This window comes from Mastomys coucha, unplaced genomic scaffold (assembly GCF_008632895.1).
Source record: "Mastomys coucha isolate ucsf_1 unplaced genomic scaffold, UCSF_Mcou_1 pScaffold9, whole genome shotgun sequence".
In the NCBI taxonomy this organism is placed as follows: domain Eukaryota; kingdom Metazoa; phylum Chordata; class Mammalia; order Rodentia; family Muridae; genus Mastomys; species Mastomys coucha.
The window spans coordinates 21,011,071-21,036,636 of NW_022196915.1; the positions used below are offsets into that span (position 1 = coordinate 21,011,071).

A 25,566-nucleotide genomic window follows, 5' to 3' on the forward strand; every position below is an offset into this window, starting at 1 on the left:
CTGTCCTGGAACTCACTCTGTAGACCAGGCTGGCCTTGAACTCAGAAATCCTCCTGCCTCTACCTCCTAAGTGCTGGGATTAAAGTTGTACGCCACCACCTCCCAGCTCTCTTTTTTCTTTTAAAGATTTTATTTAAATTTATTTATTTTATGTGTATGAGTACACTGTAGCTGTACAGATGGCCGTGAGCCATAATGTGTGTGGCTGCGGTTGAACTCAGGACCTGCTCCGCCCCGCTCCCTCCAGCCCCTCTCACTTGTAATTTGCTGCAGCTGTCTTCAGACACACCAGAAGAGGGCATCTGATCTCATTACCGGTGGTTGCTGGAATCTGAACTCAGGACCTTCGGAAGAGCAGTCAGTGCTCGCATCTGCTTAGCCATCTCTCCAGCCCCCTCTTTTCTTTTTTTAATGCGTAATCTCTCATCTGGGGTGATAAGGCAAGCTTTATGCACAAGACTTAATATAAGATTGCTATATTGTTGGTGGTTATAATGCATAGAGATTATTTGGAAAGATTTAAATAAATTCCCAGGATACAGATTTAAGTGACTGAGAATGTCCACTCACAAAGGAAAAAGCTAACCAAGTGACTTAAGTTATAATTTTTTTAAAAAAAAAAAGTCATATGTAAGACCTAATTTAAATTTTTAATGAAGAAGCTAAACTTTGTTTCCCAAGAAGCCTAAGTTTGTCTCTTCCAAGTGGGTTAGCAGTTCTTGGAGCCTATGTTTCCTGCCTTCTTAGACGCGGTGCCTAGGCACCACAGGGGAAGTTAATTGGTTTCTTCCTCCTTTCCCGTCTACCTCCCTCCTTTTCTTTTGCTTTCTGTGCTCACGATGAGACCCAGGGCCTTGCACAAGCCCTCTACCCCTGAGCTACAATCACAGCCTAGGACTCCTGTTTATTAAGTAGATAGTTTAGAATACCACTGGAATTTGAATTCTGGGTGGATAGGCCATGCCCCATTAAGGAGATCCCAGTTCAAGTAATTTTTAAAAACATTTAAGTTCCCAAAAATGTTGAGTTACTGATTCATCATAGAAAAAGGTAGTAGCTATGGAGTTTACATGAGTGTGTGTTTGGTTTTGATTCAACTAGAAACAGGTGGAAAATGTCAAGCTGTCAGTTGTGGTTTTCACTTAGGTTTTTTTTGTTGGGTTTTTTTGTTTTTTTTTTGTTTGTTTGTTTGTTTTGTTTTTTTTTGTTTTTTTTTTTTTTTTTTTTTTTTTTGGTTTTCTAAGTAATGAGCTGGTGTTTTGTTTTTCTCTATCACCATGGCAATCCTAGCTGTTTTGAAGAGGTAGAAGATTTGGTTTGCTTTGGCTTTGTTTTCATTTTTGTGCGACTTAATTTGTTTTATATTTCCTTATTATGTGGGGTTGGAGCATGTGCATGGGAGTTGGGGACAACTTGCACGAATCAGGTCCTCCCTTTCAACTATGTGGATCCCAGAGATGGAACTTCTGGCTACAAACACCTTTACCTGCTGAACATCATTCTGACCCTGGTTTTCTTTGGGGATGTGTTCTCACCCTGTAACTAGATGTTACTGTGTTGTCCAGCCTTGTATTGGGCTTGGACTTCTGCCTCAGTTTCCTGGGTATTGATTTGCCCATCTATCTACTCCAGCTGATTTGTGCTTTTACATTCTTCTAACAGTGACTTAGTTACCTTTCATCCCCAACAGGTTTGATGGATGCTAAAGTACTGAGTATAAAGTTGGGTGACAGGTAGATATGTTGGTGCAGGCCTATAATCTTGGCACACAGGCAACGGAGGCCAGCCCGAACTAAATAGAGTCTACCGGTCACCAGATTTCTAAGCATGCTGAGGATCATGTGGTAATTAAAATGGAAGCTAGAGGGGCTGGAAGAGGGCTCGGTGTTTGAGAGTATTTGGTGTTCTTGCAGATGACCCAGGTTCAATTCCCAGCACCCACATGGAAGCTCAGAACCACCTCTAACTCCAGTTTGGATCTGACACCCCCTTCTGCCCTCAACAGACACCAGGCATGTACATGACCCACAGACATACATATAGGCAAAACACCCAGGCATATGAAATAATAAAAAAGAAGTAATAGTAAAGACTAGAACAGTGTTTGTACCATGTGTAGTTTGCATATATCTCTTGTATTTCATTAGTATTAAATTTGGAAGTCAAACTTACTGTTAACTTTTTAAGAATAAACTGTCTAATTTCAAAGTTTCCTGTGGTGGTAAACTTTTCATTCTGTCTTTGCCTATGCTGGCAAGTTTTAGGTTAACTTGACATGAACCAGAGTAATTTTGGAAAAGGGAACCTTGGTTGGGAAAATGCCTTCACCTGATTAGTCTGCAGACAAGCCTATGGTGTATTTTCTTGATTAGCAATTGATGTTAGAGGGCACAGCTCATTGTGGGCAGTGCCACTCCGGGGCTGGTGGCTATAAGAAAGCTGACTGAGCAAGCCAGTAAGTAGCACTTCTCCATGGCCTCTGCATCAGCTCCTACCCCCAGATTCCTTCCCTGTTTTGAGTTCCTGTCCTGATTTCCTTTGATGATAAACAGCAATGTGTAAAGTGTAATCTGAAATAAAACCTTTCCACCCTAAGTTCTTTATGGTGGTAGTTTGTTCATCACAACAGTTGGAGCCTTCACTAAGGCTTTGCCCTTCCAATTTTTCCCTAATTGATAAATAATGAACACCATCACGGTGGTATTTGTAGTTTTCTCTGCTAGACTAGAGCGCAGGGCAGAACATGGCCCTACATTTGAGGCTCTTGATGACATCCAATTAGTAGTCCACATTTCTGTAATCGACCCATTGGCCACTCTAGGTCAGGTGGCCTTGGGGCTCCTGCTTCTGGGTTAAAACCCTCTACATCCACCCATATCTCTTAGTGCTGATCTACTAAACTCACTAACATTGCTGCCCCAAACCAAACACAATAATGCCAGTGGCAATACAGGCTAACAGGCCTCTGATACTTTAGGGTAAAGAAAAAAAAAATCACAATATTCCTTCCTCTGTTTCTAGAATTACAGTTTGCTCTTCATTTACTCCAATTGTGCTAATTTCTCAGTGTACTGAATTAGTTAATTTAACACAGTATATATACATTTTTGTAGTCCTGTTCTCACATAAGTATCTTAAATATCTATTTGAATGTGATGAAGGATTTCCAAGGTTAGTGACTGGCTGTCTTTGGGTTTGGATCACAGAGAGAAGACAACTAGCTTTCCTGGAGTTTGGGTATCTTTGTTTTACTGGGGTTTACATTGAGAGCTTGTGTTATTACTACTGTGCCCAGTAGTAGTAAAAGCACCTGTATATGATTGATTAACTAGAAAGTTTGCAAAGAAAACTTTCTTAACCCCAAGTAACACAGCCTTCATTACCTTCTGCTCCTTTCTTACCCTAGCTTTGTCTGCTCCAGGGCTTGTTCTGCTTTCCTGACAACGCTCCTGTAACTCACCTCTAGTAGAAGTTTCCCATTAGTTTATAGTCTGCAGAAAAATGCCTATGGTGTGACTAATATGGGTGTAGCTGAGGAAATTTTTCTCCACAAACAAAAAAGTTCATCTATTGGAAACGTGTTTTGGTTTTGGTTTGCATTGTTTTGTTTTTCGAGACAGTTTCTCTGTGTAGCCCTGGCTGTCCTGGAACTAATTCTGTAGCCTAGGCTGCCCTTGAACTCAAAGATCCTCCTGCCTCTGCTTCCTGAGTACTGGGATTAAATGTGTGTGCCACCACCGATCGCCCCACTAATATATTTTTTTAAGATTTATTTATTTATTTTATGTGTGTGAGTATATTGTTGCTGTCTTCAGGCACACCAGAAGACAGCATCGGATCCTATTACAAATGGTTGTGAGCCACCATGTGGTTGCCAGGAATTTGAACTCAGGACCTTTGGAAGAGCAGTCAGTATTCTTAACCACTGAGCCATCTCTCCAGCCCCCCACTAATACTTTTTAACATTGACCTTGTAGATCCTCAGTGGAAACTTGTATTGTTATACTCTACATCTCTGGCTGTTATCGTTCCAATAAGAGAACATTAATAATTTTTAAGTCATACATGGAAGAGAAGTAATCATTGTTTATTTTTTTTTTTTTATTTTTTTTTTTTTTTGGTTTTTCGAGACAGGGTTTCTCTCTGTAACCCCGGCTGTCCTGGTACTCACTATGTAGACCAGGCTGGCCTCGAACTCGGAAATCCGCCTGCCTCCGCCTCCCAAGTGCTAGGATTAAAGGCGTGCGCCACCACCGCCCGGCTAATCATTGTTTATTTGATTTGGTATTGATTAATTTGTATGTATGTTGGGTACCATAGCACCTGTGTATCAGTTATCTACTACCAGATAGGTTCCTGGAATTGAAGGCAAGTAATTATGCTTACTGGCAAATATTGTTCCCTGCTAAGGCATCTCACTGGCATACATTCATTTGTTTTTGCAATGCTGGGTGTCAGGCTGAGAGCCTTTCGAGTACTAGTTGTCTTTAAATCTCTTTCTAAGAATTCTTTTTTTTTTTTTTTTAAGATTTATTTATTTTATGTATGTGAATGCACTGTTGCTGTCTTCAAACACACCAGAAGAAGGTGTTGGATTCCATTACAAATGGTTATGAGCCACCATGTGATTGCTGGGAAATGAACCCAGGTCCTCTAGAAAAGTAGTCAGTGCTCTTAACCACTGAGCCATCTCTCCAGCCCTCTAAGAATTCCTTCTAAACAAAAATTAGTCTTCATGATCACTCTTGGCTATCAGAATAAATTAATTCAATGTCCATTCTGTAACTTCTTTGGGGTATCTAATTAGCAGCTTTTCCTTTTTACCTTTTAAGAATTATTTATTTTATGTATATAATAAATACATTGTAGCTGTATTCAGACACACCAGAAGAGGGCATCTGACCATTTTATAGATGGTTGTGAGCCACCATGTGGTTACTGGGAATTGAACTCAGGACCTCTGGAAGAACAGTGTTCCTAACCACTGAGCCATCTCTCCAGCTTCCCATTTTACCTTTTATGATGCCCTTATACATAAGATACTTCAAGTATTATATCTCAGCACAGAGGCAGAGGCAGGTGGATCTGAGTTCAAGGCCAACCTGGTATATAGAGCAAGTCCTAGGACAGCCAGGACTACACAGAAAAACCTATTTCAAAAACTTTAAAAAGAAAAAAAAGGAATTTTGGTTGTTTATAGAAGTAGCTTGTCTGAAAAATAAGAGTATGGCGTTTTTAATTTATAGCTATTATTGTTAACTTAGCAGAAGTTGTAAATGTAATTCTATTTCTGTCTTCCCTCCTTTTTTAAATGAATCTCACTAGGTATCCGTTACAGCACTGACGTGAGTGTAGATGAAGTGAAGGCGCTGGCTTCTTTAATGACATACAAGTGCGCAGTGGTCGGTGAGTGGCCCTCTTGGCTGATGCCTAACAGCTATTTGGGGAAATGTGGATATGCATGGCTACTTTTTAAAATTCTTCTTTTTATTACTGTGTTTATAATGATGTGTGTGGAAGTCAGAGGCAACACTGTAGAGGGGGTTCTCCCCTACTTCTTTTCTCAAGTTCCTAGAATCAAACTTAGGTTGTCAAGCTTCTGAGACAGTTATCTGCTGAGCCAGTTCATTGGCCCCATGGTTACTTTTAGTATGCTATAAAAATATTTAACAGAACTGTTTTTGTTTTTCAAAAGGGCTTTATTTGTATGTTTATTGATAGTGTCTCAACTATATAGCTCTGGCTGGCCTAAAACTCTTTGACCAGTCGTGCATTGAACTCAGAAGTCTTCCCAAATGCTAGGATTAAAGGTGTATGTCACCAAGCCTGACCTGGTTTTTTTACCTTCTTTCATAGTCTTCTCTATTTCTGAATTATAACACACGTATTTTGTTGCTTAGGATCTCTGTAAGGGCTATGGGAAGTATAGACTGGTTTCCTCTTTATTTGTGTGTTTACATTGCAGTTATACATCAGTATAGATTGTAACACATAGGTAATGCAATATATATTACCAAGGAGAACATGATAATTAAAGAAATAAGAACTTTATCATCATTTCCAAACTTAAAACAATGAAATTTTTATAAAAGCTAACAGGATTTTCTTGTCATAAATCCTTGTTTTAAATGCTCATCCATGGTCTATAAATAAGTCATAGTAGAAGGAAAGTAAATACAATATTCTCTTAGAAGTAGTAGAATACTGATTAAATATAATCAACACCTGGCTAGCATTATAATGCCTGTTCAGTAAGATTTCATTTCAAGTTTAACATCTATGCTTTCTTGTGATGTTGAGAATTAAACCCAGGGCATTTTTCATCTAGACAGGCACTCACTTTACCAGCACTGGATTTAGTTTGGGAATTTTCTAGAATTAAAACAGTCATGTATGTAGCTGGGCAGTGATGACTCACGCCTTTAATCTTAGCACTCAGATATAGGTAGGTGAATCTGAGTTCCAGGACAGCCAGGACTATACAAAGAAACCCTGTCTTGAAATGATTCAGAATCTGAAACTGTGAGCACCAAAATAGTGTTCCATACCTAATCTTATGAGGTGAACTATTGTCAAATAGTAGGTATCAGGCCATGCAGTAATATCACGCCTTTAATCCCAGCACTCTAGAGACAGAAGCAGGTAGATCTCTGAGCTTGAGGCCAGCCTAGTCTACAGAGAGAGTTCCAGGACAGCCAGGGTTACACAGAAATACCCTGTCTCGAAAAACAAACAAACAAATAAAAGAATGTAAGCAACAGTAAAATGTCCTACATCATTACCAGTAGCTTATGTACATATGAAACATAAAGTTCTTGTCTAGGGTTGGATCCCATCCTCAAGATAACTAATTGTGTATAGGTAAGTAAGAAAATCAGAAATGCAAGAGTACTTCAGAAACAAATACTTTATAGTATTGTTCTCCTTTTATTGGCAGTACTTTTCTGGTTTTATATTTTTTTAAGCTTTTATGGAACAGTATCTTTCACTTTTCTCTTCCAGATGTGCCATTTGGAGGTGCTAAAGCAGGTGTTAAGATCAATCCCAAGAACTATACAGTAAGTATCTAACTGGTATTGTCCACATAGGGCCTAAAAGTGTTCATCATGCCAGTGAAATGAATGGTTTCCATTGCTTTCCTGGAGGAATTGGAAAGCAGATAATGATTGAATTGATTGTAAAGTATCTGATGTAGTTTAATCCAAGCACTCAGGTGGCAGAGCCAGGCAGATCTCTGAGCTTAAGGATAGCTTGATCTATATAGTAAGTTCCAGAATAGCCAGGGCTACCATAGAAGCCCTATCGTAGAAAACTAAAAATTGAAAAATGAGTAAGATTTTGATCAGAAGTTTTAATATCAAGGTTTTATTTTAGCAACAAATAACTTACCTAGTAAAAATCATGTTTTTTTCTATTAGTCCCAAGTTAATTAAAACTGGTTGCTGCAGAGGTTAACTGTGGTTTTATTCTATCTGAAATTCACCATTTGATGACTTCTTTGAACACACTATCACCTATACTTGGGTGTCTTGTTTATCTCTGTAACCTTTTCAAGAAGCCCACACCCACACACTTGGATGTATCTTGATTTTTTTAACTGTTGTTCTCTTAACCTATGCCTATGTTAAGCATCTATGTTAAATCCCAACTCTGTCTCACTTTTTGCATGTGATTTTGTTTTGTTTTTGAGACAAGGATTTACTACATAGCCCAGATTGACCTCATCCACTGCAGTCCTCCTGAGACGTGGGGTTACAGGCATAAGCCATCACATCCATATTAAAATTTAACATTTAAATGAAAGTATAGGCATGACTCTGGAGTCTGTCTTAGGGTTTTATTGCTATGAAGAGACACCATGACCCCAGCAGTTTTTATAAAGGGAGACATTTAATTGGGGCTAGCTTACAGGTTCAGGGGTTTAGTCCATTGTCATCATGGCAGGAAGCATGGCAGCATGCAGGCAGACACAGTGCTGCAGAAGAAGCTGAGAGTTCTACATCTTGATTCACAGGCAGCAGAAGGAGACTGCCACACTAGGCCCAGCTTGAACATAGGAGACTTCAAAACCCGCCTAAACCGTGACACACTTCCTCCAACAAGGCCACGCCTCCTAATAGTGCCACTCTCTATGGGCCGAGCATTCAAACACATGAGTCCATGGGCCATTGCTATTCAAACCACCTCAGGATCTATATAGCTATAACCATTTTGTGTGAGTGTATGAGAGAGAAAGTGACAGAAACCGAAAAGAAGGGGGATTTGGGGTGTTATTACTTTGAAGCCCGGGCTGACCCAGTACTTCCTATATACCCTAGGATGACTTTTTTACCTCCTAGGTACTGGGATTGTAGGATGTGCTGTCATATTCTGCATTATCCACACACACACATACACATTTTAGACAAAGTTTCCCTATATAGCCTATATGGCCTTATTTGTCTCTACATTCTTTTACCTCAGTGTGCCCAGTGATGGAGTTACAGACACCATGCCTGGCAGGAGTAGATGGATCTCTGAGTTCATAGCCAGTCTAGACTACATAGGAAGTTCAAGGCCAGCCAGTAAGACTCTCAGTCATGCCTTTACTGAACCAAGGCTCTAGTGTTCACATGCTGGGCAGATGCTCTCCCACTGAGCTGTGTCTCCCCAACCCTCTCTTTACTTTTTATTCTGAGACAGGGTTTCATGGGTTGCCCATATAGAATTTTCTATAGTACAAGCAGGCCTTTTAAAATCACTTTTTTTTTACCAGGCAGTGGTGGTATATTCCTCTAATCCTAGGACTTTGGAAGCAGAGGTAGGTTGATCTCTGAGTTCCAGGACAGTCAGGACTACAAAGAGAAACTCTGTCTCAAAAAACAACCCCCCCCCCAAAAAAAATAGAAAAGAAAAAAAAGAAATCATTTTTTCTTTATACTAGGATTATTGACCACTAGTTTTCTTTACTAGTCTGAGATACATGGTGAGTTCAAGATCTGCCTAGACTGCTACATAGTAAAACTATGGCTCAGAAAAGTAAATAGAAGTGCCTGCTCCACAGGTGGTTGGTTCTAGGGGTGTGGGAAGGTTCTTTTCATAGAAAACATGATCAAAATCCTCTTTCCACTTGATCTTTACATCAAAGATGTGTTTCTTTGTGTGTTTGTTTCTCTCTGTAGGATAATGAATTAGAAAAAATTACACGGAGGTTCACCATGGAGCTAGCAAAGAAGGGTTTTATTGGTATGTATTGCCCTATGTGTTTCTTATAAAGTGAAACACCTACAAAGTAATGGTCTTGATTAAACTCCTGCTTTTATAAACTTTTATGTATAATTGTCTTTTCCCTTCTAGAAACCAGATTTCATTATAGATCTCATAGACACATCTTGGCCTATTTTTAATAAGATCAGATTCTCGCTGCGGTGTGAAACAAGGACACTAAGGAGAGATCTTTTCTGCCTTTGTCACACCCTTTTCTGAAGCATGAGAAAGAACGTGACTACTAAATACTGGATTTATAACAGTATTTTTACCATGTGAAAAAAATCTGATTTCATTTGAAGCTAGTGGTTTTTAATGTGTATTAGCTGGTCCCTTACATTACTGGAGGTGGCAGTGAGGCTGATGTGATGATCTCGGCTGATGTGATGATCTCGTGACTCCATTCTCCTTCAGCATCTCTGAGGAGTGCTCAAGTCAGTTAAAGGAGCTTTTGTGAGCACGCTCCATTTCTAAGGATACTTCCACCTGCTTGATATTCTTATTGCCTGGTATTTGTGTTGATAAATTCTTTGTGAGATATGAATATTATTTGTGACGTGTACATATTATTTACTCTTCAGTTTCTAAGTAGTTTGCCTTATATTTCTTGGTCTGCAGGCCTCTGGTTAACTTAAATAAGTAAGGTTACTCGGTAGAATGGTAAAGGGAAACTGGCTGAAATGGGATTGAGCACACCATCCTCTTAACTCTGCTTTCCTATGCTTGTTTTTTCCTCCATGTTTCTTCCACAAGTGACAAGCTCCTATGAAATTAAGCTGCATATTGAAACTTGCTCTGTTGTTAGGAAGTAAAGTATGAAATAAATGAATTAATACAGGAGTGAGTCTAGAAAAGGCTAGGATGTTAAAAGATTTTGTCTAAAGTCTTTAGGGTTCTTGACATGCTTCATCTGTCAATCACTGTTATGGATTTTCCTTGCGCCTCACTGCCCAGGGACATTCTGCCAACAGAAGCTAATGAGCACTTCACTCATGCCTACAGGGATGCTTTCTGATTTCAAGATGGTGAATTCACATTCCAGCCTGGTGATGCCTTTGTGGTTATTTGAATTGCATGTTTGCTCTTAGCCTAAAATCTTAGTTATATTTTAACATCCTTGAGTTTTTTAAATTTCACTCAGTCATATTTATTGCCATATTTTCATAAGTTTTTTCAGCGTAGTTGTTAGTCTTGACAATTCCAAAAGTAACTCATTGGAACTCTGAAGGAAACAGACGTTAAGTCTGATATTTGGTCCCTTTGCTTGTAGAAGGCAAGCTGAAAGCTTATCTGTTGTCTTCTCACTTCCCTTTCTACAGGGTTCACCATCAGACTTGAGTCTGAATTCTTACCCTGTTAACACTGGGAGTTTAGGGTCAGGTATGGGTGGAGTGGGGTAGAGGAGGAAAAGTAAGATTTTGATAGGAATTGTGTTGAATATAGAGGCCATTTGGGAGGATATTTCTGTATTTACCAAATTAAGTATTCTAATCCATAAACATGGACATCTTTCTGCTTATTGGGCCTATTTTCTTTAACCATTGCTTCATAATTCTCAATAGTAGAGACAACTACATAGTCTTTTTGATGCTATTATAAGGGATAATGATTTATTGGGCGGGTTGAGTTGGTTGTTTTGATTTGTTTTGTTTTGTTAGCATACTTAGTAATTTCTATGATCAAACCCATATGGGCAAGATGTTGCATATTTAATACAGTGTGTTGTCCCCATACAAAAGGAAATAAATGTTTAGCATTTGTAGACTACTATGACTATTTGTTTTTGTACAGTAGTATCAGCTTAAACTTGGATATTGTTTTTTCCCTTTACGATTTCTTTGTCTAAACTTGGCAATAAAGTAATACCAGCCTCACAGAACAAATTGAAAAATATTCCTCCCTTCAGATTCTTGGAAAAGCCTAGAAATACTCATTTGTGTGTGTATATGTGTGTGTGTGTTACCTATCAACTGTAACTTTGCCCTACAGGTTCCTCATAGTCCCTGTGTCTCCATACACCAGAACTACCCTGATTTCAACCCCTCCCTTATGTGCATGTTCTATTAGAATTTGATTTTTTTTTCAAACAAAATTGATTTAAGGATTTACCCATAGTGCAGAAAGTACTTGTAATCTGCATATTCCATGAGGCCATAGTAGGAAGTCAGTCTTATCCTTAGCCTGTCTAAGCTAATCTTTAGTAGATTTTCTCCTTGCTCCCCTTGTGAACTTGTGAAATGCAAGCTTATCAGTCAACAGTCATGTCTTTGTGTCTTTTCAGTATGTCTTTTTGATTAACAAACAGTTTACCTCAGACTTACTAACTCATATTTATTGTTTCGAAGCAAGTAATGCTGCTGAAAATTAAGATAATACTCCATAGTTATTTCTAAACAGATCTAATAGCAATTGTCTTAGCTTAAGAAATAAATATGTATTGTAAATTGGCAAAGTTGTGCTAACCTGTAGCCCAAGTATATCACCCTTGAGAAATAGAAAGTAAACAAACCAGACACGTAGACAGGTTCATCAGTGGATGAGGCTAGAAAGTCTTTCCTGCAGCTCTATGTGGAAATCAGGGTTATGGAGGTTAACCTTCCTGAGATTGAAAAATGCCTAAACTACAGAGACAAGGGTGTGGAGGGACAGATTTAGTGGGGCCATAAAACCTGAACCTTGACTTAAAGGTTTATAGAAAGCTACAATGCAAAAATGCAAGAACATAGTAAACAAGTTATTGATACTCATTTTACTCCACCTGTATACATATATATAAATATAGAGAGAGAAGGGGACAGATACATGTATGTGCAGAAGTTAGAGAGGGAAGGAAGAAGGGTATAGAGTTTTGTATAAATGAAAACATGTGGCTGTGTGAAGCCTATCTTTTTCCACATAGTGAATTTGATGATAATTTCAAGTCATTAAATCAATATTTTTCATGGCTATTTAGTACTTCTTTGTACTGTACCAAATCTTACTAGCATCTTAAATAATTGTCTTTTATCTTTTGGTTTTGAGAGCATTCTACATAGTTCTCCCTTTACAGTTGGAATGAGCTTTACTGCATGAGCTGCTCACTCAGTAAGTTTACCATACCCAGCGGTGTTAGAGGCAGCACGGTACCGTTATTATCAGGAGCAGTTGTTATTCTCAGCCTTACTTTGTAGGTGTTGTGCTCTGGATAACTAAACGCTGCACCTGACACACTGGCTAACAGACGTGCTCCATGAGTGACAGTGTCACCTCCCCATCCCTTCTACTTAGTGAGAAGACCTCAGCCAACAAGGAGCTAGCTCTTCCTGCCTATCTACTCAATAACCAGGATGATCCTGTTATAGTGCTCAAATGATACAGTATCTCTAATTACAGTTAAGGAAACTGAGGTTGAGAGACCAAACATTTGCCAGCACCATACCCTGAAGGCCCAGGAGTAATTTATTGTCTGTAGGTAACTTCCAGATACAGCAGAGTAAATTCTAGCAGAAAAAATAGTGACATAACATTATGTGTATAAGTTTCATAGAAAAGAGACATTTAATGAATATTTTTATAACTTCAGTTTGTTACCAAAATGAAATATAAAGTTTTCTGGCCACAGTGACATTGTTCTCTTAGAGAATTGCAAGCATCTTTATGTTTGGGATAAGTTTATCTTAAAAACTGGCACACTGCCCTTTCCCTGTGCTCCCAGGTCCTGGCATTGATGTGCCTGCCCCAGACATGAGCACGGGTGAGCGGGAGATGTCCTGGATCGCTGACACGTATGCCAGCACCATAGGGCACTATGTGAGTATCCACTGAAACCCAAGGCTTCCTGCATTGCTGTTCACAGAAGTAATGAGTTGTCTGATTTAAGGAGAAGTTGGTAATTGCTGGGTTTATCTCCCTTTAATATACATTTGATATGCATATTACTTTGCCCCTTCTAGTCTGAAGTATAAGCATAGTGAGCATGAACTGGGTTTTTGCTCAGATCCTTACCAATCAGCTCACTTGTTAAAGCAATAGATGGTACATTCAGTTCTGCCTTCCCCTCAAAAGTACTTTCACTTAAAGAGGAGCTAAGGCATGGAAATGGTGTAATATAAAGGTAGACTTGTAGGTTCTTAAAGAAGGCCTTTTTGAAGGGGATATTTGGGCTAGACCTTGAAAATCTGATTGAATGTCAACATCTGGAGCTTTGGGGGATAAGAGGAAGAGAACAGCTGAGATTGCAGGTAAGGCATGCATGTGTAAAGGTGACAGAAGAGGTAAGTGAACCACACAGATGCCAAGTCCTGATGTGGGCTTAGTTGACGATGAAGAGACTGCTGTGACAAATCCTGCAGGAAGAGTAGCAGTCTGTGACACTAGCCCCATCTTCACAGCTCAGGAACCCGGGGAAATGATGTTCATAAACTAAGAAGAGAGGTGATTTTTTTTTTTCCTTTCCCTCCTCCAGACAAAGTTTCTCTGTATAGTCCTGGCTGTTCTGGAACTAGCTCTGTAGACCAGACTGGCCTCAAACTCACAGAGATCTGCCTGCCTCTGCTTCCTGAGTTCTGGGATTAAAGGCATGCCCAGATTATTTATTTTTGAGAGGAGAGAGACAGAACACAAGAACATAAAGTTGAATGAGTGAGTTAGAAAGGGATTTGGGAGTCCATGGTGGTGCTTGCCTTTAATCCTAGCACTCTAGAGGCAGAGGGAAATGAGACTCAAGTTCAAGGCCAGCCCAGTCAGCCAGGACTATACACAGAGATCCTGTCTCAGGAAACTTTTTTCATTTACACTAAGTAGAAATCAGGTACACACTACAAATGGCATAAATGTGAAAGCTGTTTCAAAACTATAAAAAAGGATAGTGGTGCCTAACCAGAACTATTGGAAGTATGGTCTGAGCTCTGAAAGTCAAAGACTCGTGTCGAGGAGAAGAAGGGGATGGCAAAAAGAAGTATCTAGAAAGTCCTGAAGTGCAGAAGCCAGTGAACTTCAAAAGCAGTGGAGTGGGTGTTACACAGTCAGTAGGAGAGGGGGGTGGGACAAAAGACTAAAGAGCTCCTGCCAGGTCACTGCCTGTTAAGGACAGCCAGGACATCAAGCTTTGTCCTGAAAAATGGAGATACCATGAGGAACTTATAATCAGTGTTTCACTGTGTCTAGCGGGAGATGGAATTGTTGAGGACTAGATAGAGGATCCCAGACAGCAGGCGGGTATGAAAGAGGGAATGGGACATCAAGTAAAGCCTCCAGCTAAGAAGAGCACCATTGAAGAGAAGCAAAGCGGTCTGAAAGGTATCTGCTGCCTGGGAAAAGACTTTGGTTTGGCTGTTAGTTAGCTGGATATGTGCCACAGAATCATTGGTGTGCAAGGCAGACCGTGTAAGAGAAATACAGCCCTTCCAGGGAGTAAGAGGCTAGGGAATCGGGGATCTTTCCAGGGTCCTACTGGGAAGCTAGGCTTTGGAAGAGAGATGTCACACACTGGGTTGGACCACAGTCAGTCCTGCCTCCCTCGCCCACCAGCTTTATGAGTTGAGAGTCTCTGCCTTAGCCTCCTCATGTAAGGAAACATTATTTTCTTCCCAAGACTATTAAAGAAACATTTTGGGGCTGGTGAGATGGCTCAGCGGGGAAGAGCACCGACTGCTCTTCTGAAGGTCATGAGTTCAAATCCCAGCAACCACATGGTGGCTCACAACCACCCATAATGAGATCTGATGCCCTTGTCTGGTGCGTCTGAAGACAGCTACAGTGTACAGCTATAGTGTACTTACATATAATAAATAAATAAATCTTTTTTTAAAAAAAGTGTACCCACATACATGAAATAAATAAAAATAAATCTTTAAAAAAAAAAGAAACATTTTGCTAGATAGCCCAGTTTAGACAGAAACTTAGAGCTATCCTGCTTCACTCAAAGAGCTGAGTTTGTCACAGCTAAGTTTGAGCCTTCATTGTTGCATCTGACTTGTATACCACAAGTTTAAAGGTTGAAAAAGTGCTAGTTGAGCTCTTTTGCTCTTGAGCTGGGTTCTGTGCTAACCACTGCAAGCTGGTAGGCAGTGCGCTGTTACTCATAGCTCCTACACAGTTGTGGCAGCATAAAGTTTTATGAGGCTCTACCAAAGAAACCTTGGATGGAGCTGGTGAAAGCTCTTCTGTTTTCAACTAATAGGAAATCCAAAGACCCAAACCAAGGTTAAAAATCTAGCATTCCTGGTGATCTAACCCTACTAGCAATATGGTGTTGGGACATGATCCCATACCTCTATTAGGTATGCTAGGGAGTCAGTTGGCACCAGGCCTGACCTCCCACAGTATTTCCTTCAGCCCCAGCATTTGCATTTCCACAATTTAGAACCATTTGGCACTACCTTTGCCATTCTGAGTTCATGGTGTTAATTATTCATGAAAGAGAACTGTGGGAAAACTACTAAGAACTTTTACTAGACTGCCTAGTTTTCAAAAGTGCTTTCATTCTTTTTGTTAGTAAGTGTATAACTAATACAATTCCAAGTTCTCCGTGCAAAAAATATAAATTCCTGTTAAATAATAAGAGTAAAAATCAAGTGACTTCTGGGTAGGGATGAAGTTGATCACTTTATTGCAGTGGACAACTTAATTCACTTAGCAGGCATGTTTTGCCACTGGTTTAAAATTCATTGTTCATCTTCTGTTGGCTTTCTAGATATGATCATACTTCCTCTCATTTCTTGTGTTCAGTGGTCAGTGGGTGTGTCTGTTCCATAGTGGTCTGCTTGCTGTGTTTCTAGAATGCAGTACTTGAGAAAGGAAATGCTCCCAAACCCTTTTTTCTTCTTTTGTGTGTGTATGTGCTACCCAAGGTCAACGTTGTCCTCGCAACTGCTGTCCTCCTTACTTTTTAAGGCAGGAGCTTGCTGAAGCTGGAGCTCAGTGACACTGGCCAGCCAGCAAGCCCAGGGACACTCATGCTTGCACAGCAAAGTGCTTTTCCAAGTGAGCCCTTTACCTGGGCTCCAGAGACCCTGTTTTTCTAACCATGCCTCTTTGATGCACAGCCTTAATTGAAAGATGGTAAGGGCAGGTGGTGAGATTGAAATCACCCCTCCATCCACTTTGCAGATCTATTAGTGCTTCTGCATCTTGCCCATGAACACCATTTTAAAATTTTCTTTTGAATGTCATCTTTTGATGTTCTTATGAGGCAAGATTTTACTGTGTAGCCCTGGCTGTGCTAGAGTTCACTATGTAGAGCAGGCTGGTCTTGAGCTCAAAAGATTCTCCTGCCTCTGCCTTAACCCAAGTGCTAAGATTATATGTATGTATTACCAATTTAATGATATGTTAAAATTCAAAATAAATTTGGCAGAATTCACAGTATCTTTCCATTCACGAAAATTACAACTCTTCTTTTGGTTCTGCATTTTTTGCATTTTGTTTTTTGTATTGATAATCTTATGGTACTTACAAGTGGAATGTGTACCCTAACTTCGTACGGCTTAGGTTTTCAGTAAAGGAGTAATAGCTTCAAGCTGACTTACATATATGCTTATGGTATTGTTATTTATGCTTAACACTAAATTCCTAAACTGTTTCTCTCAATGTGAAAAACAGCCTACCTTATTAGATTCCGCAGAACAGACAGAAAGTTAGAAAAGATACCTCCCTATTGGTGAATATGAACTTTAAACATAACTCACACATACTCAGAGATTTGTAAACCCTTGTAGATTTTGTGTTTTGAAATAGTCTTACTATATTACCAAGGCACCCTTGAACTTGAACTTCTGCTGCCTCAGCAAACACTGGGTTTACAGGCAGTGTCACACAGCACCAACATGCACACACTCTTAATGAAAATGTGCTTAGTTAACAAGAATGTACTTTGTTGTATTGGCTTGATCATAGAAACAGAGCTTAGCATTAGCTGTGGTGGCACTTGCCTGTAATCCCAGCACTCAGAAGGCTGAGACAAGGATCCCAAGCTCAAGGTCAGTGACATGTCCCTAAAGAGATCTAAATTCTTCCTTAAATGATGATTCTTTACTCTCACAGGATTTTTTTTTCTTTTAAACATGGCACCAGGGTTGAACCTCAAGCCTTACTCAGGAAAACAAGCACTGTACTTGTGAACTACATCTCTAGCCCTCTCTTACAGGATATCAATGCACATGCGTGTGTTACTGGAAAACCCATCAGTCAAGGAGGCATCCACGGGCGCATCTCTGCTACTGGCCGGGGTGTTTTCCATGGAATTGAAAACTTCATCAATGAAGCTTCTTACATGAGCATTTTAGGAATGACACCAGGGTTTGGCGATAAGACATTTGTCGTTCAGGTAAAACAATGTGGGGGCTTTGTTTTGTTTTGCTATTACATTTATTTATGTGGGAAGACACATGCTGCAGGGTGGAGAGATCAGAACAGGTCAGGCCTTCTATCATGTAAATCCCAAGGATTCAATTCAGGTCCTGGGCTTAAATACACATGCTTTTATCTACTTATCAGCTCACCAGCCCCAGGTTTTATTTTCACAATAACTGATGTGCATTACAATTTTAAAGATTTTTCAATTTATAGCACTAACATTGGACTCTTGGAAATTTTGTTGGATTCTTAGAATGATTGTTTTCAAAGTGAAGTTTGTTTTTTGTTTTTGGTTTTGGTTTTGGTTTTTCGAGACAGGGTTTCTCTGTATAGTCCTGGCTATACAGGAACTCACTCTGTAGACCAGGCTGGCCTTGAACTGAAATCCCCCTGCCTCTGCCTCCCAAGTACTGGGATTAAAGGCATGTGCCACCACTGCTCGGCTTTATTGTGTTATTAGCTATTAAATACATGGCTGTCACCAACTTCTTTTGGTCCTCATTTAAGCATAAAATTGCATTCAGAAAGGGAAAGATGTCAACTATAAATCAGTAGTAAGCATGCAGAAATATTCTCACATTGACCTAAATCTGTCTCTTGTTAACTTGTATTTCACTTAGAGGTTTAGGATTAGCATTACCTTAAAATAGTACTATACCTTTATACATACAGTCATAAGACCACTGTACTGTGTGGATATGAGTTGTCCTATTATTGTCCTAAGATTTTTTTTATTTTATGTATTATTTATTTTATGAGTACACTGTAGCTGTGCAGATGGTTGTGAGCCTTCATGTGGATGTTGGGAGTTGAATTTTTAGGACCTCTGTTTGCTCTGGTCAATTCCGCTCGTTCAGTTCCTACTCGTTCAAGCCCAAAGATTTATTTATTATTATAATTAAGTACACTATGGCTGTCTTCATATGCACCAGAAGAGGGTATCAGATCTCATTATGGGTAGTTGTGAGCCACCATGTGGTTGCTGGGATTTGAACTCAGGACATTCTGTTGAGCAGTCAGTGCTCTTACCCACTGAGCCATCTCACCAGCCCTTGCCATTTCTTTATATAAACAAGAATTTCTTTATCCACATTAAACTACTCCAGGGCTCAGTCTCATAGGTAACAGAAAATTGGGTTTCAGATTTTTTTTTTATGTTAAGGATTTGTTTATTTTATGTATATAAGTATATACTATACCTGTACAGATAGTTGTGAGCCTTCATCTGGTTGTTGGGAATTAACTTTAGGACCTCTGCTTGCTCCGGTCGGCCCCGCTCACTCAGGCCCAAAGTTTTATTTATTATTATAAATAAGTACACTGTAGCTGTCTTTGGACACTCCAGAAGAGGTCATCAGATCTCATTATGGATGGTTGTGAGCCCCCATGTGGTTGCTGGGATTTGAACTCAGGACCTTCAGAAGAGCAGTCAGTACTCTTACCCGCAGAGCTATCTCACCAGCCCGGGTTTCAGATTTTTGATCATAGAGATTTGTTATTGAGAAAGCCGATCAATATATTGCTGCTTTTTAAAAAAAAAGAATATGTAGTGTATCTGTGTACCACAGCACATAGAGGCCAGAGGACAACTTATGATAGTTGTTTCTCTCCTTTCACTGTACGGGTCTTTAGGATAGAACTGAGATCATCAGAATACACTTGGTGGCAAGTACCTTTACCATCGAGCCATCTACCGTCCCAGAGCATTGCTTCTTTTAGCAAAAGGATTGTAAGACTTGCTTCTGAAGTAGCAGAATATAGATTTATGCTGGTCAAAATGGCTCATACTGCCGGGCAGTGGTGGCGCATGCCTTTAATCCCAGCACTTGGGAGGCAGAGGTGGGCAGCCTGGTCTACAGAGTGAGTTCCAGGACAGCCGGGACTACTCAGAGAAACCCTGTCTCAAAAAACAAAAAACAAAACAAAACAAAAATGGCTCATACTATCTGTACTAAGTCACTGTCGTACATAATTGTTCTTCACAGGGATTTGGTAATGTGGGCCTGCACTCTATGAGATATTTACATCGTTTTGGTGCTAAATGTGTTGGTGTTGGAGAATCCGATGGGAGTATATGGAATCCGGATGGTATTGACCCAAAAGAACTGGAAGATTTCAAGTTGGTATGTTATTCTGGTATAGTCATGTGCTGTGGCTTACAGTTGGAGGTTAGACCCAAATGCAGGTCAGACCTGCAGGAGTCTGTTCTCTCCTTCCACCATATGGGCCCCAGGGCTTACTTAAATTCAGGACATTGCTTGATGGCAAGCACTGAGCCATCTCACCCTAAATATATATATATATTTAGTGCCGCCATGTATATGTGGAGGTCGGAGGACAACTTGCAGGAGTTGTTTCTCCTACGGCTCCTGGGTGGTTGAACTCAGATCATCAGGCTTGGTGACAGAAACCTTACGTTATATTTCTTCTCCCTTTTGGTTTTATCTTTGGGTGGTGGGCTGGGTGTTTTGTTTTAATTCAAGTTAGGTTGGTCAGTTAGCCTCTGCTTTCCAAGTATTGGTAGGGTGTTTTTGAGACATCCTCTTCCTGTGTACGCTTTGTTGGCCTCATATTCCCTGGGCAGCCCAGCCCGCTTTCAAACTCACAACACTCTCTGTGCTTCAGCATCCATAATACAGGGGATATGAGTCCCCATATCTGATTCTCAAAGAGCTCTTTTTTTTTTTTTAAAGATTTATTATTATATGTAAGTACACTGTAGCTGTCTTCAGACACCCCAGAAGAGGGCATCAGATCTCATTATGGATGGTTGTGAGCCACCATGTGGTTGCTAGGATTTGAACTCAGGACCTTTGGAAGAGCAGTGAGCACTCTTAACCTCTGAGCCATCTCTCAAGCCCCGCTCAAAGAGCTCTTAAAAAACAGATTTTTAAGCCAGGCGGTGGTGGCGCACACCTTTAATCCCAGCACTTGGGAGGCAGAGACAGGCGGATTTCTGAGTTCAAGGCCAGCCTGGTCTACAGAGTGAGTTCCAGGACAGCCAGGGCTACACAGAGAAACCCTGTCTCAAAAAACAAAAAACAAAAAAACAGATTTTTATAGTAGACACTGAAGCTAACATTTAAACTGTTGGCAGCCATTAATTCTGATTCCCAATCAATTACAGCAACATGGATCCATTCTGGGCTTCCCCAAAGCCAAGGTCTATGAAGGAAGCATCTTGGAGGCTGACTGTGACATTCTGATCCCTGCAGCCAGCGAGAAGCAGTTGACCAAATCCAATGCACCCAGAGTCAAAGCCAAGGTAAAAGCCATTGGGAAAGCAGCCAGCAGTATCAGTGTGGGAGGGCATAAGGGGTGCTGTGAAAGTCTGACCAGTGATTTCTGCCACCATCACCAATTTCAATACATGGTTAAGAAAATTAGAGAAACAGACAAATAGAAGGTAATTTATATGCTTGGTAGAGTGATTTAATTTTATCTGAAATGATATTCTTTCTTTTAGCCCTTTACCCATACATACATATATACATACATACATACATACATACATACATACATACATCTCTTTCTGATAGTATTTTCCTGCATCTGTGCATGTCCTCAATTCTCTTGCAGATCATTGCTGAAGGTGCCAATGGGCCAACCACTCCAGAGGCTGACAAGATTTTCCTGGAAAGAAACATCATGGTTATTCCAGTAAGTCACCTATGTTCCTCAGATTATATATGTTCTGGGATTCATACTTTATTTTGCTAGAAACTGACAGGAAAATGAGCCACTGGTGTCACAAGTTATGGTAAATCTTTTTTTGTATTGTTTGGTTTTGTCTTTTGAGATAGGGTTTCTCTGTATAGCGCTGGCTGTCCTGGATCTCAGGGTTAGGGTTCCAGGGTTAGGCTCTGTGTAAACCAGGCTCACCTGAACTTACAAAAATTTGCCTACTTCTGCCTCTGGAGTACTTCAATTAAAGTCCTGGGTCACCACCGCCCAACAGTTGTGGTAAATTCCTAGTCTTCATTTACTTTTAAAAAATATGATGGCAACAGGACGGAGGCCAGGTCTAAGTGGTAGGGCTCCTGCCTGAGCATACACGAAGTCCAAGGTTCAATCTCTGGCACCTCAAGAAGAAAGGGGGAAGGACTGGAAGCAGGGTTGGTATAGAGAGCCAGCCACTCTCCTTGGCATCCTGAACACTTTCTCTAGCTTCCAGCAGTAACTTGAGTATATGCCACCCTCAGGAAATCTAGTTATGTTAAATGTGTACTGTGCTAAAAATACAATTCTATGTTATATTATCTTTTTTTAATAATTTTTTTATATATTTTATTTATATGAGTACATTATAGCTGTCTTCAGCCATCTCTCTAGCCCCTATGTTATATTCTTAAGTTTTGTTACCCAGTTTCTAACTTTATGCATTTTGATGTCTCTTCCTGTTTTACTGGGGGGAGAAAAAGAAGAAAGGAAAACTTAGGGTTAGAGAGATGGGATGGCACAGCAGTTAAAACCTGTAGTGCTCTTGCAAGTTCAGAGCTCCAACAGTGGGTAGATCACAACCTGCCTATACAGCTTCAGGGAATCCGACGTTTCTCCTGGCCTCTATGGCACCTGTACTCACAGACCCACACAGAAGCATTTCTTTTTTTTTTTTTCTTTCTTAATTGGCTACTGTAAGTAACATGTGTTCAGAATTTGGGGTAATGCAAAGAGGTTATTGAGACTGAATGTAGACCCTGAAGAGCTCTCTTTGCAGTTAGCATCTGAAAAAAAGAAAGAAAACTCTCACTTAACTGAAATAGGCTGCCTATAGGTAGTGGCAAAGGTAATGCTGTCTTCTGGTGAGGCCCCATGACATGAGTTCACTGGTTAGTGGACAGATAGTTTAGTCTGAGATCATGGTAAGAATAAACTAGCTATCACCAACATTATCCAGTGATCTCTAAGATACATTTGTGCTGTTCGATCTCTTAGTTAAGATTACTGTTGCTGTGGTGAAACACAGTAACCAAAGCAACATTTCCACAGCACTGTTCATCCTCTAAAGAAGAGGCAGGAACTGAAGAGTGCTGTTTACTGGCTCCCTTGTCTTATTCAGCCTGCTTTCTTATAGAACCCAGGACCACCAGCCCAGGGTTGGCACCACTTACAATGGACTGGTCCCTTCTCCCATCAATCACTAATTAAGAAAAGGCCCTGTAGCAGTGTTTCCCAACCTGTGGGTGTCTACCCCTTTGACAAATATCTATCTCCAAAAGTATTTACATTACAAATCATAACAGTAGCAAAATTACGGGCTGGAGAGATGGCTCAGTGCTTAAGAGCACTGAGTGCTCTTCCAAAGGTCCTGAGTTCAAATCCCAGCAACCACATGGTGGCTCACAACCATCTGTAAGGAGATCTGATGCCCTCTCCTGGTGTGTCTGAAAACAGATACAGTGTACTTACATATAATAAATAAATAAATGTTTTAAAAAAAAAAAGAAAAAAAACAGTAGCAAAATTACAGTTATGAAGTAGCAACAAAAATAAGTTTTTTGGGTTGGGAGTCATCATAACATGAGCACCTGTATTAAAGGATTGCAGCATTAGGAAGGTTGGGAACCACTGCCCTATACAGGCTTACCTACAGCTGCATCTTATGGAGGCAGCTTCTTAACTGAGCTTCCCTCTCAGATGACTCTAGCTTGTGTCAAGTTGGCATAGCACCGCTGTTTAGTCCACCTTGGTATTAAAATTGAGTTCCTAAGCCTGACAAGATGGCTAAGAAGCTAAAGGTACTAAGCACCAAGTTTGTCCAGCATCTGTTCTGCCCCTGAGATCCACATGGTGGAAGGAGATAACTGAATCTCAGAAGTTGTCTTCTGATCTGCATGTGTGCACCACAACACATACATAGTCACACACATACCTGTGTATGTATGAGTTCATTGATTTCTAATAATTTTTTATTAAAGTTATATATATAATATACTGTTTTTCTGTGTCACGTTTTGTGTATAGGATCTCTACTTAAATGCTGGAGGAGTGACAGTGTCGTATTTTGAGTGGCTGAAGAATCTAAATCATGTCAGCTACGGCCGATTGACCTTCAAATATGAAAGGGACTCTAACTACCACTTGCTCAGTGAGTTTGTAAAATCTTGTCTGTGTCTCCAAACATTGTCATTTGGGCCAAAGAAAGATCTGGGAAAACATACACACTTAAGAAGTCTGTTCCTGATAATCCTAGAGACTTTGCCTAAGAACAGAAAACAGTTGTTCTGTCTCCTGGGCCATAGAGCAAGAGTACACATTTTTGTTGTTGTTGTTTTTTAAGATTTATTTTGTTTATATGAGTACACTGTAGCTGTTTCCAGACACACCAGAAGAGGGCATCAGATTCCTTTACAGATGGTTGTGAGCCACCATGCGGTTGCTGGGAATTGAACTCAGGACCTTTGGAAGAGCAGTCAGTACTCTTAACCACTGAGCTATCTCTCCAGCCCAAGAGTACACATTTTTAAGTAAATAATCCACATATTTATTATTAGGCCTCAAATATTTATAGTCAAACTTTTATAATGTTGTTTTCCCCACCTATAATCTATAAATTAGTGGTACTATAAAAAGTCTTTTCAGACATGAGCTCCACCACTGATCTTACTAATCTGTCTCTAGTTACTCTCACAGTAGTCCTAGCTAACATTTATAAAAATGCAATGAGACCAGTTCTTTCTACACTAACTACAGAAGATCTGCCATGTGTAGAAACCCCTTTTTGAGTCCTCTTGTAATACTTTTTATTTGACCACATTAAACTCAGCTGTTAGAATTTTTCATCCAGCTGAGATAAAGCCAAGACCTCCAACTGTGTCCCAGTACTCTGCCACTCTGAGAATGTTCCTCTCTGTTCTTTCTCTTCCCTCAACATTTCTTTTTAACAAAGCCAGAGGAAGAAAACCCTAGTGACGGGTGTTATGGAAACAAGGCAGTGACCTAAATTCACATTTCTATAGGAATTTGGCAAGGTTCTCCTTGCTGGGTATTTAATGATTAACCCTTGTATGTCATTAGGGGTACAGATATCTAAAACACTAGTTTTGGGGTTACACATATACAGGTTAGAAAGACATTGTTTGTTTGTTTTTTGTTTTTCGGTTTTTTGAGACAGTGTTTCTCTGTGTAGCCCTGGCTGTCCTGGAACTCACTCTGTAAACCAGGCTGGCCTCAGAAATCCACCTGCCTCTGCCTCCCAAGTGCTCGGATTAAAGACATGCACCACCACTGCCCGGCTGGTTAGAGAGACTTTTAAGTTCTACCTTTAGAACTTTCCTCCCTCTTCAATTAACATTATCTTACATTGATTTCTTGGGTTTTTACAGTGTCTGTTCAAGAGAGTTTAGAGAGAAAGTTTGGAAAGCATGGCGGAACTATTCCTGTGGTCCCTACAGCAGAGTTCCAGGACAGGATATCGGTGAGTGTGGGAACACCAGAGTGGCCTTTACACATGCTTCTTGCCCTGTCTTTCAGACAGGCTAGGTAGATTAAATGGAGTATTAGGATGTTAACCATAATGCTATCATGTAACGATGCCTCGCCATTGATTCCATTCTAAAATGGATGGCAGTTCTGTCTAGGGAGCTTTCTGCAGTACAGCAGACAGCTTAACACAATCAGGAAGGATTGAAAAGTAAACCTGAGACAGAATTCTATGAAAATATGAGATAATTATATAGACACACAGTTTTAAAAGATTACAAAAGATAACCAATTCTTTGAAGTATATATCAATAGTGTGTACATATTACAAAGAGAACTTAATCTGTAGTCCTAGAACTCAGGAGGCACAAATAAAAGTGTTTTTTTGTTTTGTTTTGTTTTGTTTTATTAGATATTTTCTTTATTTACATGTAAATTTCTCCTTTCCCAGTTTCCCCTCCAAAAAACAAAGAAACAAACAAAAACGACAAAAATAAAACCCCTGTTGCCTCCCCCTCCCCATGCCTGCCACCCCACCCTCTCCCACTTATTGGCCCTGGCATT

At 40.1% G+C, this 25,566-nt stretch overlaps 1 protein-coding gene across 2 annotated transcripts in view; it reads left to right on the plus strand.

The window, feature by feature from the left end:
* Glud1 (glutamate dehydrogenase 1) overlaps positions 1 to 25,566 on the plus strand; it is a 36,255-nt gene that overhangs the window by 6,622 nt on the left and 4,067 nt on the right. The window contains exons 2-11 of one of the 2 annotated variants that reach the window (XM_031362902.1): positions 5,326 to 5,406; positions 7,003 to 7,058; positions 9,162 to 9,225; positions 12,941 to 13,035; positions 17,372 to 17,551; positions 19,566 to 19,703; positions 20,708 to 20,743; positions 21,160 to 21,240; positions 23,545 to 23,668; positions 24,906 to 24,997. In XM_031362902.1, the coding sequence (XP_031218762.1) occupies positions 5,326 to 5,406; positions 7,003 to 7,058; positions 9,162 to 9,225; positions 12,941 to 13,035; positions 17,372 to 17,551; positions 19,566 to 19,703; positions 20,708 to 20,743; positions 21,160 to 21,240; positions 23,545 to 23,668; positions 24,906 to 24,997 (947 nt within the window). Of the gene's footprint in view, positions 1 to 5,325; positions 5,407 to 7,002; positions 7,059 to 9,161; positions 9,226 to 12,940; positions 13,036 to 17,371; positions 17,552 to 19,565; positions 19,704 to 20,707; positions 20,846 to 21,159; positions 21,241 to 23,544; positions 23,669 to 24,905; positions 24,998 to 25,566 lie in introns of both variants that reach the window. The other variant, XM_031362901.1, reaches the window with a different exon arrangement.